A 17474-nucleotide genomic window follows, 5' to 3' on the forward strand; every position below is an offset into this window, starting at 1 on the left:
AACTCGAGCCAGCCCATCACATCATAATCATCAACCTCCGTCCCGCCCCATTCTCCCCCCTCCCCCGGCGCCGAACGACCCTTTTTCAGCCACAGCCACAGACGTCGCGTCTGTCTCGTTCCCCTTCTCGTCCTCGTCCTCGTCTTCAAACAATCTTCAATCAACAAACAACAACACCTCTATGTCTTGCCGCCACTGACGCCTGCGAGTGGCCACGGACCCTTGATCCGCCCCCGTTCCAGAGCGCCCGCGAGCCACCACGACTTCTCCCCAGGGAGGCGGAGGCGATAACCCCCAAGGAACGACAACGCGCAGCGCATCCACGATGGCGACATCGGCAGCGAGGCCCGAGGTGGGCGATATCCTGCTCGTCATCCGTAAGTGCTGGACCCTCTTGTCCCCAACAAACCATCCCAATCTGTGATGAGATGAGCTGTGGGTTTCGGCTCTGGGGTCGAGAGAGGGGGTCTTGGTCAGTGTTGACCACCGGGAATTGGCCGCGAGCCCTGCAGCGCACCAAGCGAGCCCAGGCGAGGCGCGCACTCGCACTCCCCCCTCGGTCGATTTCCCACCTCCTCTCGCCTACCACCGCCGGGGATGCGCGACTGATTGGCAGGACTCTTCAATTTCCGTGGGCTAACTTATCTGATGCGCACCACCTGCAGATGACTTCACTGCCCGAAGCTCCGATGAGCTGACCCTGGCAAAGGGTGACCGCGTCGAATTGGTAGAGAGGGACGACGAGTTTGGCGATGGGTGGTTCCTGGGCAAACACCTGGTTAATGGCAACAGTGGTCTGTTCCCGGAAGGTACGTCCATGCCCTTTGTTCTGTCGCGGCGCCCCTTCCCCTTGCCTGACCTGAGGGAAGAGGGGGGAGTGACGGGGGGTGGTTGCTGTCTGTCACCGTCAACAACACCAACACCCCATATCACCCCGCCCCGCATCGCCCACCGTCCGCCGTTGCTTCCTGCTGTCCCAGTGTCTGGGTGTTGCTAACCCCCGGGCTCCTCCAGTCTACACCCGTCCGGCTCCTAGTAATAGCAACAACGCCATCAAGCCCGCTCCAAGCACTGCTGCGACGCCCGCCTCACAGCCGCAGCTACAGCCGCAATCACAACCTCAGGCCCCGCCCGCTCAGTCTGCCGAGGTTCCCACCCCGGTTCAGGTCCAATCGCCGCCACAGCCAGCTGCCCCGACGACCGAGCCTGCGCAAGCTGCATTATCACCGCCGCCCGACTTGAAGGCCGACAGCACCCCAGTGACGCTGCCGCTGTCTTCCTACAGTGCCCCCAACACTGGCACCATTCCGTCCAAGAGCCCTCCAGTCTCGGCCGGCATAGGCTCATTTTCCCGCCTCAACCAGGGTCAGGACAATCACGTCCTCCACGAGACCCTCAACGTCATTGACGAGCATATTGACGACCTTCGATCTACCCCGAGACATGGCAGTGTCTCGCGGCACGCCAACGACTCTGGAAGCGAATACAGCTCGAACATAGACCACCGGTTGTCCTACATAGCAGGCGAAGAGACAGACGAGGAGGAGGAAGGTGCACACTCTCGTTCCGAGGTCGAGTCTTGGACGCCCGACGAGGTTGCAGAGTACCTCTTCACCTCGGGGGTCGAGAAGCACCATTGTGAGGTATTCCGAGATCAGGAGATCACTGGAGAGGTGCTTTTGGGTATGGATCAAACGTCGCTCTTCATCAAGGCTTTCGACCTCGGCTCCGTGGGTCGGAGGCTGAAGACCTGGCAGAAGGTCAAGGCATTACAAGACGAGGTCAATGGAATCTTCACACGACCAACTACACAGACGTACGGCAGCGAAGCAGGGTCAGATGTTGGCAGACGGACTAGGAGCAGGAACAACACCATCACCTCTATAAGCAGGCTTCCCCCGATCGGCGATCGGCCCATGTCGCAACAAAAGCGAAGGTCGGTCGCAACGACACCTAAGCTCGAGCCTGCGGGCATGCCAGGATCTCCCGTGTCACCAAGAACACTTCTTGACAGCCCTTCCCGGCCAAACCATGAGAAGCGTCCTTCAGCCGCATCAATCCGCGATCTGCATCACTCTAGGAGACATTCGTCGACGGATTTCCGGCTTCCAGTGATGAGCCTCAACAGTGGTGGCCCAGCCCCAAAGTTGATGCCCAGCGGAACATTCCCTCTGCAGGAGTCAGCCCATAAGAAGCAGCCGTCCTTTGACCGGAACTGGACACTAGGAGGCGCTGCAGTCACCAGGCCCGTCTCCGGCTCTAACTTCCTCGCTCCCGAGAATGAATTGCAGGATTCTGCCGTGGACCTCGACCGCGGCTACTTCTCTAGTGCAGAGGGCAGCAGTAGGAATCGAAACGTGCTTAAGAAGCGCGACAGCACGGCGTCACACTCACGCAACACAAGCTACACGGAAGAGCAGAGGGTCAGGAGCGCAACCGCCATGGCCCGCCACTCCAGGTTTGGTAGCATTGGTTCTATACGGGGCGAGCCGCTGTCGCCTGCAGCTCAGAAGTACTACGGCGCGCCGGCTGCGAATGGGAGTCATAGGAGGACCCTTTCGACAAACACGACCGAGTCCCTACGTCCTGCAGTGCCAAGCAAAGACAGCCCCCCAACGGTTACAAAGCTTGATACCGCGTCCGTTGACAACCTGCGCCCCTCACCATCTCTGCCAGTGTCACCAGCTCACCGCCAAGCCCTGGCCAACGACCTGATGCAAAAACCAACGAAGACCAGCGGGGTCAGAGCCATATCTGATGCGGTTACCGGACAAGAGCGTGCCAAGATTGCCCCAGCTCTCGACTCGCCGCTGCGGGACTCGCCGATGCAGTCTCCCTCTAGGACAGGGTCTAGTACGCCCTCAGTGGGACCGAGTCTCGAGCTAGAGTCTCCTGATGTCTCGAAGAGTCCAGGCACTCTGGCCTCAACGGGCAGCCGCGGTAACAAGAAGAAAGGTAAGAAAGAGACGAGTGCATACACGCGTGGTTTGCTCAAGGTTAGTCCGCGTGAAGCGATGGTGGACGCAGACTACAGCGGCTGGATGAAGAAGAAGAGCAACGGCCTCATGACAACGTGGAAGCCGAGGCTGTTTGTTCTCAAGGGCAGGCGTCTCGCATACTATTACTCGGAGGACGACGAGCAAGAAAAAGGCCTCATCGATATATCCTTCCACAGAGTTCTGCCAGCTGACAACGAGAGACTGACCGGGCTCCATGCAACACTCACTGGCGCATCGAACTCACCTGCCGTGCCCGTTAACAGCAACGTACGCACAATTGCTGCCACGGAGGCTGACGCGGATCCAACGGCAGCGTCCGATTCGATATTCATCTTCAAACTGGTTCCTCCCAGGGCCGGTCTTTCTCGGGCTGTCAACTTCACCAAACCGACCGTCCATTACTTCGCTGTGCCAAATATCAAGCAGGGCCGGCTCTGGATGGGGGCTCTTATGAAAGCAACTATCGACAGGGACGATAACCAACCGATTGTCACCAGTTATCAGCAAAAGACAATCTCGCTCGCAAAGGCCCGCCAAATGCGCCACAGGCCGCCTGCGCTGATGAACCTGGATGAGAAGATGGAAGCCGGTGAAGATGAGTCGCCAGACCCCAGCAAGAGCATAGATGGCGGTGGTCTGGGCATCTACAATGGAAATGGAAACGGAGAGGACAGTGCAGTGGCCGGGCTAGAGAAGCTCGGTCTCTCCAAGGTGGAGAGTGTCGGGAGCAGGAGAGCGTTCCCATTTATCGGAAATGGAGAGGTCTCGCCGGCGAACTTGCCCCAGAGCGCATAAGTGGCGCAAGTTGAGCCAGGGGAAAACTGATGGTGGCTGATGATGGGGTCGCCGGGCAATTCTCTTCAACCTTTTTTTTACATTGGTCCAACTCGAGACCTCAACCCGGATACCCCTTTTCTACTACTTACACTACCCATATACCCCACCCCCTTCGTTAATCTCTCTTCTATTGGAACTGTATCTTACATTTATCTGACGTGATTGTGCTTACGGACAACATGTCGCTTATCTTGAACAACAATTCGGGAGCGTCTGGTAGTGAGGGGACTTGGGGAACTCTCTGTCTGTGAGGAGGAAGTCATCAAGGACGGGAACACAAAGCTCCTCCTTTGCAGGTTTTTTTTGATGTGGAAGGCCGTGGTTTGAGTGTTTGTTCGGAGAAGTTTGAGACAGGGGCCGTGGCGGTATGAGCACAATGAAAGCCTGGCGTTGGGGGGACTGGTGTCCTAGAGCAGGGTCCTGCGCCAGATCAGTCGATCCTATTGCAACATGAGAAGAGTCGATTGTGACAAAAGCGAACTGTGCCGTTTGTATGCTTGCTGTGCGAGTTGCTCTGTCAGAGAAGCAAGACGTTACTGCTCCGACATGGGAGGTGGTGGACCTCGTCTGAGGTCAAGATCCAGCTCGTCGGGACCCAAGGCTCATTCACAGCCCGTCTTCCTTCTCGACTGTCTTCTAATCAAGTAAGGGCACAATCACCGGGCAAAGAGTTAAGACTGACCGACTGACTGACTGGACTCTTTCCGTGTATCACTTGCCGTTCTGGGGCCTACTTAAGCAGCAACCTTGGCCACGACGTGTTCAGGTACAAGACAGAAACCTGTTAAGCGTTCTACAGCTACGCCTCGTATAAACCTTCCTGAGATTTCTACACAACACCGGCAACTGCGTCCAGACATCATCGAGACAACAAACACGCAAACACGCCCTCACCATGCAAATACTCCTCTTTGCCCTCCTGCTCCTCGCCCTCCTGCTCCTCGCCCAGTTGGGCGTGGGTGTAAGCACGATGAGCACCCTCTCCGAGCGCAAACTGGTTCGTACCCTGCCCGAATTTCCTCGCCTTTTACCCCCCCCCCCCCACCCGGGTCCCTCTTAACAACACCTTGACGACAACCCCCCAGCTAACAAACATCGCCCCCGGCCCGTAGTCGCACATCATCTGCCGCGACACCCCCGGCTACGACCACGCCAACAAGGGCAGGATCGAGAAGGGGATCAGCTACCTGCGGGGCCACGACCCTCCCCAGGCGACCCTCTGCCACCAGCCGGGCGGCGGGTGCTGCTCCCGCCTGAGCTGTGACACGGACGCCGCAATCTACGCGTGCAACGACGACGAGGCCGCGGACAAGGTCGTCAGCCTGTCGGACGTCGCCGACCTGGCGCAGGCCGTGCTCGACGACGACGACTGCGTGTGGAAGCCGTCTACTGGCCACGTCGTGCTGGGTCAGGCATTTGACGACGGTGGGTGGAATGTGATTGTGGGCATCAAGGATGGGGACAGCTGCTGAACTTGGGAGGTGTAGGGCCTGGTGCTGGCCATGGGGAGGGAGGTTCACGGAGTATCCTGTGGTCTTGGTCTTGGTTCAGGGGACGACGTCGTCCTCGCATGACCTGGTGGGACATCTGATCCAGACATTCAAATGGCCGTACTGAACAACGATTCATCCTGGAGAGTGGCCACATGCGTGATATCTCATGTCCTTCTGGGCCGCGTTCGCCCAAGGCCTCCTAATCCTTCGCACATCTGCTGTGGCGGTTGATGTCTTCAAAGTTGAACATACCATACAGGCTGGATGAGCTTCACTGTTTTGAAGGCGTATTATGCCGGGTACAGACAACAAACTTACCAGGTATCTTGAGCGTTTCCAAGGTCCATCGTGTCCCGTCGCTTTTGGTCCGCTGATGATCAGGCACACAGTACAACAGTTCTCTGCAAAACAAGGGTTGAGAGTTGGAATCTCGATGTAATAGGTCTTTCTACAATACTAGACGAGGTGGCCCTTGGCCCATCTCGTCGTCTGTACATGCGATATGCCAGTCAATGAGTTTCTATCAAGTGTGAGCTGCCGACAGTGGAGATTCCTAGGTACCTAGGTAGGAGGGAAGGCAGTATGCATCATCCTCAGATAGTATCTCGTCAATCCTGTCCCTGGTGAACCTTCTCAAATCAATCCAGTCGCCCCGAGAATAAAGCCGTACACTTATCTCTAACAAATTCACGTTTAACCTCACCTTGGCTGCACTGGCCACCGTGAGGATTAGCTTGCACGGGAACAACGGTCGACCCCTGATCAACTCGTCTTTCCATCTCCCTTCCATCACTATGGCAAGTGCTCATACCCACGAGAGATTAGCCTCTCAACCTTCTCGATGCCTTCCTGGGATCTCCCTAGACATGCTTGCCCTGCTCACTGACCACAGGGTCCGCTCAGGCACGGCCTCCCGGAATTACGTGAGATCATTGTAGCTTCGATAGACGCGAGCGTCAAGCTGGGTATCCCTGAGGACCAACCTCAAGTCTCGGTTCGTCTCAGGTGCGCAGTTTAGGAGAGTAGGAGAGGAGATAGGACGTGCGTGCTCCTCATCTTGGACCTGTCCATTTGAGAGGACATGCATACGCCCTTGCCGCTGAGCTCGCTCTCGGAATCGAGGCATGCGGGAGTACAACACAAACAGGCCGCAGCCCGCCAGACATAACAGACCACTCAGACAGCTCGACGCAAACACGTCAAATGCCAGGAAGCCCCATGATGGGAGTGGGAGCATGTCAGCATGTTCACCTGCATTCTTCAGGCACATAATCCCCAAAGGGGTTACGCTTATGCCCCGAACGACTTTGATTAAGTCCTTTCTCGAACCACTTAGCACCGCATTCGCTCACAAGTACTGCACAGACATCCCTGCCTGTCGGGAGGCCGGAGGGTGTGTGCCGTCGGCCGCGCGAAATATCTCCAGCCGCCCTGGCCAAGCGTTGCGAGTTACCTTGCACGTCTCTACGGATGGCACGGTACGGTGTGGCCGCGGGGAGACAAATAAGATTCTGCGACTTTGTGAACACAGCACCTTCCAGATTGGCCTTGGGCGAAGTTTCAAGATCTTCTCGGGGATAGAGAAACCCCTAGGATGCCGAGCGAGTGTGCTCAGTGTGTGGCACAGCTCTGCTCTGTCCTGACATCCGAAGGTGATTGAGCCCCTGGCATGGTCTAGCTGGCGGCGAGGGAAATGACGAATAAAGTCGCCCTCGACCATGAGCCTCCGACGGCCGATATGTGACGAGGCGGTATAAAGCGTGACTTGCATTGAGATTCATCGCTCCAGTTCGCCACACGGGCTTGTCCAGGCCGATACATCACTCTGCCAGCACGCAAAGTGCATCATTCTGCAGATTCATGAAATCAAATAGACTTGGCGGAGCTTGAGATGCTGCCACAACATCGAAACACAGTCTGTCAAAGCACAACTGCACTTGCGAATGTCGAAGTTCCCTGGGTGTCTGGGCTCAAATTCAGCATCAGCTTCAGGCAGTATGCTTGGTGGAAGGTTGGGGAGGGGTGGTGTGATGTATGGACATGTGATAAGCTTGGTCTTGTAGAACAAGACCAGGCCGATGGCCCTAATGAAGTTGTGCTCACGAAACTCAACATTGCCAGGATTCCTGCTTCGCTCGCAAGAGGTAGCAATGAGTGCTTTGGATGGAATGTTTGGGATTGTCCATCACTCCTCAGCGGCACGAAAGTTTGCCCGGATGTATCAGGGATATCCAGGTCGGGGTTGTCATCACGGCCCGTGTTCTTGAACAGACGTCACTCGACGCGACTGACAGGGACAACTTGAACACTGTGAGTACCAGCCGGTCGGTCTGGGACACAACGTCCTTTTCCGCTTTGTGTCTGCCCACTGGGTGACCGTTCACAATCTGCAGTAGGCAGTGATCGATCCTGCGATATCGACCCACTGTCTTGAACCCCAGTCTGGACCATACTGGAATGTCTGCATTTCAGCTCGGCGTGCCATGTTCACCTGAATGCAAACGACAGACCGACCACCTCGACAACCAACAGTATCTCGCCCCCACTGCATCGTGGTGGCTGTGCGGATGGGTCGTTGGCCTGGGTACATGCGGGCAGAGCAGATGTTGGTGAGATATCTGACGTATCCCCCCACCACCCAAGACCCAAGCTCTCGGTACGCAAGTCGCACACACATGTGCTGAAACGGGCGCGTAGAGGCATTCGCTATAAAAAGACCCGTGCGTGCATAGCTTTGCGAAGACACTTGCCCTGGGCCACACTGGCCACTCCACCTCATTCGCCCAGGTGAAACAAAGCTTGGTAGAGCGTATCAAGCCTGCAAGCGTTTCTCGTCTGCGTTACCTGCCCAAGTGTCGGATTGCCACATTGAGGCCATCAGTGCGAGTGCGAAACAGACAGGTAAATTTGTCACCTGCAAGGCGACTGCGAGAGAAAAGCTCGTCAAAAGTGTTTGACAATGTAATTGAGATGGCGGGTCCTTCACACCCGAGACACCTGGGTTCTTGTGTTCACTCCAGCCGCGGTGTGAAAGACGTAGATCGACCGCAGGGGTGGCGGAGCTTGAATTCGCGTTGGGGGGCCAGAAGCTGAGTGGTGGGAGCCAACAGGAACACTCGATCTCGTCCTCCTGAGCTTCCAGAAGATCGCCCGGCGTGGCCTGACCAATGCTGAAATCTGCTGGCTGGGGATCTCAAACGCCGGGTAGCCACGTTGTCCTGACGATCGGTTTCTGGTTGGCTTCTAGGTTGGCTTCTGCCCAAGCCCAAGCCACGCATTCCAAGCTGGTCGGTGCACGGCATTGCGGCGGTTGCAGCAAGACTTGGTCGACGTCCCTGGCCGTTGACCATTGACTTCGGTGAGCAACCGCAGGGTTCACAGCAGTGCCGACTGGCCAATGATTATTCGCAGCTTGTATAATGATGCTCGGATTGGCGACCTCTGTCTCCTCTGTGTATTACCCGAGTGCCAGAAAGAGGGTGGACCAGGCACATGCAGCAGTGCATGCAAGAGATTGGAAGTTGGGGGCGAGGCACTGTCCGTCGCGGTGGATGGTCCTTGTCCTGCCGTGTGTGGCAAGCCGGAGATCATTGCTGCACACTGCCGCAGGCATGTCCACCCACCTGTGACCCACACCGTGTACTCCAAGGCTGATGGCATCTGGAGCTTCGGATCCGGTTGGATGGAGTTGTCTTGTGCAGGGATCTCCAAGTTGCATTGCATTTGCAATACCTGACGCCGTTGCCACAGGGCAGGTTATTTCTTGCGACGGCCAGATCATCCTGCACAACAAGGTCTGGTTGAGGAGAGTATGGGTGGCCAGGTCTGATTTAGAGATTGGTCAAGGGGAGCTCATGAAGCGTTCCGTACCATATAGGCTCGGGGCCACAATCCGGAGAAGCTGAGGCATGCTGGGAGCTCCCCTGACGCTAAATTTGTCCAAGGGGGCATGAAACTTGGGGATACCGGCGCCGTGGTAGCGTGGACTTACCGAGGCCGTTGGGGAAAAAACGAAGACAAAATTTGAGATTGAACAATGCGAGACGAAAGCCAATCCAATTATCTTTTCGTGGACTTGGACTGCCCTAAATTTCCGAGCCCAGGAAAGGCCCGGTGCGGCATCTTGCTCGGAGGATTTCTATTCATGTCACGGCGAGATCAACGCCACGACACGGAGACGTAAGTGACTGACAGACAGAACAGGGCCGAAGATCACAAACCTTAATGCCCCACTCGGTCAGATTGTGACAGCGTTCAGCGATCTTGACATGTTCTGTCATGACCGCTCGACACCATCCGTGCCTGCGCCATAATTGTCTGTGCCGTGTTCTGTCTTTCCTCTGCCCCGTCGGGCAAGTTTGGACTCAGGGGCTGTGGAAAACAACGCGAGTGAGCTGAGGTTGTCCAGACGGTCTCGCGAGGCGTGTTCTTCATTCCGTGGCATAGGGGGTCTAGTCCTGCACAACGATCTGTGTTGTGGTGCTGTACAGGTACGCTAGAAGTGGTGCGGATCTTGGCAGCTACCCCCGCCCCATGTCGATGCAAGGCTGGGGCGCGAAGGTTTGGATGCAGCGATGGATGGATGGCTTAGGACGATGACGCACCCGGGATCCCTCGATGTTGAGATGGCGAGCTCAGGCGTCTCGAAAGAGCCTGGACATGCCTGGCTGGTGACCCAGGGAGTACTCCACTGCAATGAAATCTTATGTACCAGATCTGGGAACATGGGAGACCAGCCTGCTGGGCCGCGCTCTAGATTTCTCCGAAACCCGAGGCCTTGGGCGGGGCGGCGAAGGTGACGGTAACTGTGATGGCGACGGTAACAGTAGCCGTGCACCAATGGGCATCCAAAAAGACACCTGCGCGATGCCTTCCCGGAGCTAATAGGAGGAGTGTTTCTGAGACCTGCCACTGACCGAGGTGGGGGACAAGACGCTGGCAAAGAGACAGAGACAGAGGAAGAGGAAGACGAGAGCTTGACGCGCGTCTATCACAAATAGCAACAGACGGCTGTGTTACTGCGAGCGGTTACTGCCCAGGTGTACAGTGCAGTGCAGTGCAGTGCAGTGCGGTGCAGTGCAGCAAGGTGTAGGTAGGCACACAAAGAGCAGGCGCGGACGGGATATCCATGTGAGGGTGGTGGCCTTCCCCCTCCAGGTTTGTCGTCCGGGATAGCTGCAAATTCCCCGAGCACCAAGACGTTCTGCGGCAAGAGAATGGGGGTCCATAGCTCATCAGCAGTAGCGGCGGCCAGAGGAACAGAGTCATTTCGAGTTCTGCCTTCCTGGTCGAGGAACGAGTTGTCCTCAGTCATTCGGGCGAATGAATGCTACGGTACCTAGGCACTGGGCAGTCTAGTACGTTGACAGTCCCCCTGTTCCCTGCTCCACACCCCTGCAACCAAGCCAGCCACTCAGGTGTTGTTCTGGCTCCCACTGGGCCCACTCCTTCCTTTTTCCCAGTTCCTCGGTGTCGGTACAGCTCTTTTTTCTGGGAAGTGCGAGGTACTGCAAGCCTGGCAGGGAATGAATGGGAGGGCAGATCCAGGGGAAGGGAAGGAACCGCCCTGCCGTTCTCATTCAGATCCGCTTTACAGTGAGAATCTACAGTTTGACAAGTCCCCTCACAGTCTGCAGTATCCACGAGTCTGACTCTGGCCGTTTTTTCCGACCTGTGACTGAGTCCAAGATGCTTGATCGTGTCAGCGTCACACTTCTTAGTCTGTCTGCATGTCCCTCCTATCGCGCGCTACCCTCTGCAGCAGCCAGCATCCAAGGCCCAGGAAGGCGGGTTTCCAAGTGGGGGAGCAAAGATTCCAGCACCTTTCCCCTTCGAGAGGCCAAGATCAGCCGTTTCGCTCCCAGGACTGCAGCAGCTGAGCCCGTCGCAACCCATCGAAGTCCACCGCAGCCCATCCCATCTCGTCCCACCGTGACTGGAAGGGGGGCCCAGCGGTGGTCACTTAACTTATTAACATGTCATATCATATCACAGCCACCCACCGTGGCTCTCCAGGGCTGCGGGGCCCTTGCCCTTGCCCTTGCTCCTGCCCCTGCCCCGTCGTGTCATCCCTACAGTCTGTGCAGCCGTCTCGACCTACCTAGGTAGGCCCCGACCCACGGCCCTTGGCCCTTGTTAGCACACACACCGCGCAGACATAGCACAGTATTGCACATTCCATGTGCTCGCCTCGTCTGGCACAGCATCCAGCTCCCGGCTTCCAGGTAACAGGTAATAGGTAGTAGCAGCAGTGCGTCTCGATCTATTCCCAACTATCCCCGTGCGCCATGCCCCCCTGTTCCTTGTTCTGGTGGGTGGTGTCGTGCAATACACAGTACTCCAGAAGGAGCCTGAGCTTGCCAAATCGCAGCTTCTCAAAACTCGATTGCCTCGCCCCCTCAGCCAGCTTCCCTGTTTTCCTGGCTCCGTCGTCTTCGACACTCATCACATACTAGCAACGCGCACATCTCACGACACCTTTGAAATTCCCCTTCCCATCCCACGGCAGAACTTCTCTCTTTTGTCCCTTCTACCTCGATGCTAGGTCTGACCATACCATAATACTCCGGGACATCTACCATACATGGTTCTCCGCCTCCACGACATGGACGACTCCGGATAGCAGGCGAAATTGCCGTGACCCAGCCTTAACCCTCACCTTGACAGCACCTCTGCACCTGCCGCGGCACTTGACATCGACGACGTCAAAGCACATCGGTACAGCAACGTACCGAGCAACATCTGGGAGCGGCGAAACCCAACAGTTATTCCAAGCTTTACACAAATACACACCTGGACCATCGCCACCCGTCTCTAGTCCTGTGCCATCAACCAGTCAGCATACCTAGGTAGCATCTGGTGTCCCATCCGTCGACCTGAGGCCCCACCAGTCAGCCCGTTGTGACAGCCACCGCGCTCCTTGCGGACAGCGCGCTGGCCTCACGATCCCGTGCCCATTAGACGCAAACACGCCAATCTCGTACCTTTCTTTGTGTCCCTCCTTAGCCGCCCTCTGCAAGCAGCCCTTCACAGCTCCCACCCGGTCTTCTGCCGTCTGCATTCTCGGCGCCGCCCTCTTGCATGTTACTGAAGCCTTGGACCTGATGTTAGGGACTCTTGCGCCCACGAGCTGGAACGGGGGCTGCCATGTTTGGTCACTCTGCTCTCGGGACCCAGTCGAGGTCCCAGGAACCAGATGACGAGAATGGCCGAGAGGATGACTCCACCACCTCCATGGTTACGCAGGCAGAAACACAGGCCCAATACCAGCGGCCATGGCGTACGTCCAATTTCAGTGCCGACGACGGCTTCAAAAACGATCGACAAATCAAACTCCGTCGTGAAGGAACAGCAAGCATGGACGTCCTCACGCACAAGTTTAGTAACTCACATTTGCGTCTTGACAACAGCATCCCGCCTTCTTTGTCCCGTTACTCAGCCCCTGCCTGCTCCTCGGTGACTTCCTTGGGCCAGCTCCCTGCACCGACTCTGGGAACGGTCCCATGCTGCCAGGCGTCCTCATCCGGTCTGCCAGATTGGCATGCTACAACTTTATCTACAGCCTCGACTACGGAACCTGACCTCACCGGACATTCACACAACCCTAAGCAGGATGTCAGGCGATTACGTCGCAAGCCATCGTCGCGCTTTCTCAATGAGGCTGAAGCCAACAATACCATCCAGACACGTGTGGAGGGGATGATATCTACAGGCACTCAGTGTAACGTGTACACCCCGCCTTTGGTACCTGTTGTTCCCATTGAGGCCGACGAGGACGATGGCATCGATTGCAAAATGGGAGCAACCGGCCTGGAAGTTGACGAGGGTGTCGGCGGCGACGATGAGTCAGGAGTCGTACTTATCGACAGGCTCTTGTCATTACGCCATGCAAGTGGCACACTCGGCATAAGAAAGAGTGGTTTCCCACTCTACCGATCATCGACCGATACGGCTCTTCGCTGTCAGAATCTTGTGAGAAATAAGCCAAGAATGAGACGTCGTAAAGTAAGGCAAAAGCCGAGCCTCTCTACGATATCGGCGGAGGACTCGCAACGGTGACGGCCTTTCCTGGAACCCCAACCACCATGGCAGGCATCCTTCAGTACTCTCCTTTTTTTTTTTTTTTTTTTTTTTTTCCACCTTTCACTATCTTGTCCTTTTTTCTTGGCTTTTCTTCGATCAGGCTTTTGGCAGTGGGATATACCCTTTCTTTGGAATGGTCATGGCGTTCCGCGTCCGGACGACAAATCAGTCTGCGGCGTTGGAAATTTGTAACATTATCGCACTCGGCACACTGGATCGTATGGGAGACACAAAACGACGGCAACGTCATGGCGTTGGGGGAACTTGATTACACGGAGCTGCAACTTCGCTGCCGCTGCCATTTTCGGCCTCGGTGTACATGAGGACATGGGTACAATATTCTAGGACAATGACGGCTCACGTCGGGCCAGTCGAGCGACAGAGTGCCTGCACAAAGGCTTGCATGCCAGCGGGGCTTTGTACTCGAAAATACGATTATCTCTTGTGTCCACGGCAGCAATCTCGACGGCATCCAAATCGTGATCATGCAGCGGCCCACCGCAAAGGGACATTTTGGGCAGTGCAACTTAAAAAATGTTCGGACCTTGTCGCAGGGCTGAAGGCTTAGCAGCAGCTCATGCACCTGTTGGCTTCCAGACGATTCGTCGCCAGAGTTCTCCACCAAATAAGCTACACCCTCTATTAAGGGGTTGTGATTGATCTGGCTGACATGGTCCCAGATAGTGACACTAGTCAAAAGGATGACAGCCTTGCAGCCTCGGAACAGTTGGTACCAGCTATCAGGCGCATGGGTTCGAGACCGCATCTGTGTCTGCATCTGCAGTAGTTCAGGTACATGGTGGGGCGGTTTTATCAACGGCGGTGGTACAATATCATAGGCCATGTTTCAACCCTTTGGTGTTGTCCACGGGGACCCCAAATTGACGCCCATTCCACGCATTGGACGAAAGTACACTGGTCGGAGGGTTTCCGCTTCTTCGCCGGCAAGGTATGCTCGCCTGGAATAACGCCCCCTGGGCCCGAAAAATGGAGTTTTCGAAGTCATTCACAAAGGAAAATCATCAGTCTTTGTGCTCGCCTCTTTGTGCATTCGAACATGGTGCTCCGATCCGTGGCTCACCCAGGTCGGATGGGCCAAGGGAGGAACTTTGGGGCGCTCCCAGACTGCATCCAGGAAGCTATCAAAAAGATAGATCTATCTGGGGAAGCCCGAGGAATCTTCGCAGGATGCAGGTGCTCACCACTTGAGGCTCAAGTGCGTGGGCTGCATTCCAGCTGTTGCCATCCACGCATTCGTACAGCAACCAACACAAGATCAGCCCTGCATATCTTTGGTTGCCATGGCATATAGCAGGAAAGCATCTATTTACCCATCCATATACAGCAGCCTTCTACACAATTAAAAGTTTCTTTTTCAGCACGACATACTTTTTCCTGAGCGGCAATTCTTCCTTCCAACCGCTTCCCCGGGCGCCGCTCCTACCGCAGCGACAAACCACGGACGGTTGGCTCCTCAAGATATAAAACCAACATCCACTGACGACAAAGGCAGCCAATTGGCCACAAACAGGAGCTGGGCAGCTCTAGAAGCTATCGAGCTATCGCTCAACTCAACCTCGAAATATCACCTCGGAGGGACCGCGGGACATGACATTGGCTCCCGAATCAGACACGGCTTTTGCTAGAGCCATGGATTACTCAATAGACAAAGACGAGTTCTGGCAGATCTCCTGCGCTACTGGCCCAGCAGCTGCGGGAACTTTCTCCGAAGACCCGCGCTCCCCCAGCGATTTCTTTGACCAGTATGTGGTCATGGATGGGGCAGACTCGGGCGGTCTCGGTGCAAGCTTCTTCATGCCGCTGCAAGGTGGACAAGGAGAGGACGATTTCTCGCCACCCACGTCGTCTGTCACGGAGGCCGTCACCAGCGCGTCCTCCACCAACGGGTCTGCACCAGATGTATCGCATACAACGTCGAATTTCTCGGTCGAGGACACTCTGAAAGCTATTTCATTAGCAGAGACCGCACACCACCAGCCGCTCCGCGGCAGACTCCCCGAGCGACCCAGCGGCAGCCACGGCGAGGCAACACACCACGTCGTGCTAGGGCAGCTTAACCCCGACGCGCTCGAACAAAGGCGGCGGCTTCTTAGTGGCCGGCGCGGGCAGGACCAGGCCGCGGGTGGCTCGATCACAGACTCGGAGCTGCTCCAGATCGAAGGTTTATCGGTGAATTCGCCCCGTGGTGTGGCAGCTCAGCAGACATCTGGTCCATCCATCCCACCCACGCCGCCGCCGCTGCAGGACTGTGCCCCAACCACGACGGCTCATAACATTGCTGGGATAAATGAGGGCGTTAATCTCGACCAACTGGCGCAGAGCACCCGCAATCACAAGTCGAAGCGGTTTGAGACGATTTATTCAACCATCAGGAGGGCCGTCGGAGGGCACTCCCGAGGGCGAGTGCCGCCGCCGCCGCCACAGCAGCAGCAGCAGCAGCAGCACCCAAGCACGGCTCCCATCCCTCAGACCATGACACCCTCACATGTTGAATCGGCCAAGAAGGCCACGAGGAGGCTTGCTTCGGAGAGTCAGGCAGCTTCGCTCAGCTGGGACAGTCTCCCTATCTCGCCGCCCTTGACAGATCTGAGCAATCTCCAACCGAGTGACGCGGCGACATTTGGAAACGGATATCTCGATGACCCCTTCTTCGATCCTGCTGCATCCTTTAACCACTCGATCGGTCTCGCCCCTGCGGCGCAGGTCGTCGGCAAGGGCAACGTCCAGAACTGCAATATTCCCAACACGCCATCGCACACCCCCGACATGAAGACCGATCACGCAATGGAGGATGACCTCGCGAAGTTCTTCAACACGAGCGAGACGTGGAATTTGGATAGCAGCTTCGGCACGACGACGGGAATAGACACCACGTCGTTTCTCTCTGCAGACGGGATCAGCATGGACACATGGGGCTTCGACCCGTCATCGGACAGCGGCAGCAACCTCGACTGGGCGGCGCCCGCGGACGACGCCCACGCCTCGACGCGGAACTTCCACAACCTCACCATCCAGGTGCCTCCGTACGTGCAAGACAACCGCCAGCACCACACCCCGCTGTCCGACGATCTAGCCAGCAGCGGCCTGATGATCCACATGCCTCAGCCGCGGACACCAGGCACGGCGCCGCTGCTGTCCTCGAACGTGGGGCCGATGCACCCGCCCAACGTCCCGCAGTACCCCTTCCCGGAGCAGACGACACCACAGCACAACATGCACTCATTCAGGGGCCCGTACACGGACCACGGGCACTACGGCGGGACGCAGCGGCGGCCGAAGCCGCGGGCACCGTCGAGCGGCGCGAGGTACCACCACATGGGGCCTGCCGGCGGGCCCGGCGGCGGCGGGGCGATGGGGCCGGCGTCGATCTCGCCGCGCAAGACGCGCCAGCCGAGCTGCTCGTCGTCGTCGCCCAGCCCGACGCCCGGGGGCCGGCGGTCGCGGTCGGCGGGGCGGCGCGCGGGCAGCCTGCACCACCGGGCGTCGGCGAGCGACATCATGACGGTGCCGACGACGGACGCGCAGACGCACGCGGTGCGCAAGCGGCGCAGCACGTCGTCGTGGCGGGGCCAGAAGCGCACGACGTCCACCTCGTCCTCTGCGGGGGACGGGTCCGGCGGAGGGGGCTCGTCGGGCGGCGGAGGAGGAGGGGGAGGCGGTGGTGGTGGCGGTGTCGGGTTCGTGAACTACACGCCCAACGACCACGGAGTCCTCATGACCGGGGTGGCGCCGAGCGGGAGCTCCAAGACCAAGGCGAGGCGGGAGAAGGAGGCGATGGAGCGGCAGAGGAAGCTCAGCGAGGCGATGGTCAAGACCATGGCCGAGGCCGGGGTTGATGTTGACCGGCTGAAGCAGGAGGGCATCGTCATCTAAAGCATTTTTTTGTAAAATCAATTGGTTTATCTCTTTTTTCCTGGGGCGGGCGTGCTTTTCTTCATCTTGGTTTCTCTTGGTGTCTGGGCGGTCAAAGAACGAAAGAGTGTTGTTGGCTGCTGGCTGTTGGTGTTGGGCTGGGTGGTGTGACTGGACTGCATGAGCGAGC

General features: G+C 57.1%; 3 protein-coding genes across 3 annotated transcripts; all 3 read left to right on the forward strand.

Moving 5' to 3' along the window:
- Positions 1-325: 325 nt before the first annotated feature.
- INS49_012637 (uncharacterized protein) lies at positions 326-3794 on the forward strand (the record flags this gene model as incomplete). Its single annotated transcript, XM_043173340.1, has 3 exons — positions 326-377; positions 666-809; positions 1015-3794. The coding sequence occupies 3 exons, from the start codon at positions 326-328 to the stop codon at positions 3792-3794; spliced, it is 2976 nt and encodes a 991-aa protein (XP_043022637.1).
- Positions 3795-4731: 937 nt separating this feature from the next.
- INS49_012638 (uncharacterized protein) lies at positions 4732-5308 on the forward strand (the record flags this gene model as incomplete). Its single annotated transcript, XM_043173341.1, has 2 exons — positions 4732-4833; positions 4949-5308. 2 exons carry the CDS (start codon positions 4732-4734, stop codon positions 5306-5308), a joined length of 462 nt encoding a protein of 153 aa, XP_043022638.1.
- Positions 5309-15061: 9753 nt separating this feature from the next.
- INS49_012639 (uncharacterized protein) lies at positions 15062-17305 on the forward strand (the record flags this gene model as incomplete). Its single annotated transcript, XM_043173342.1, has 1 exon — positions 15062-17305. One exon carries the CDS (start codon positions 15062-15064, stop codon positions 17303-17305), a length of 2244 nt encoding a protein of 747 aa, XP_043022639.1.
- Between the last annotated feature and the right edge of the window lie 169 nt (positions 17306-17474).

The sequence above is a fragment of the Diaporthe citri genome (assembly GCF_014595645.1).
Source record: "Diaporthe citri strain NFHF-8-4 chromosome Unknown scaffold_6, whole genome shotgun sequence".
Taxonomy (NCBI): domain Eukaryota; kingdom Fungi; phylum Ascomycota; class Sordariomycetes; order Diaporthales; family Diaporthaceae; genus Diaporthe; species Diaporthe citri.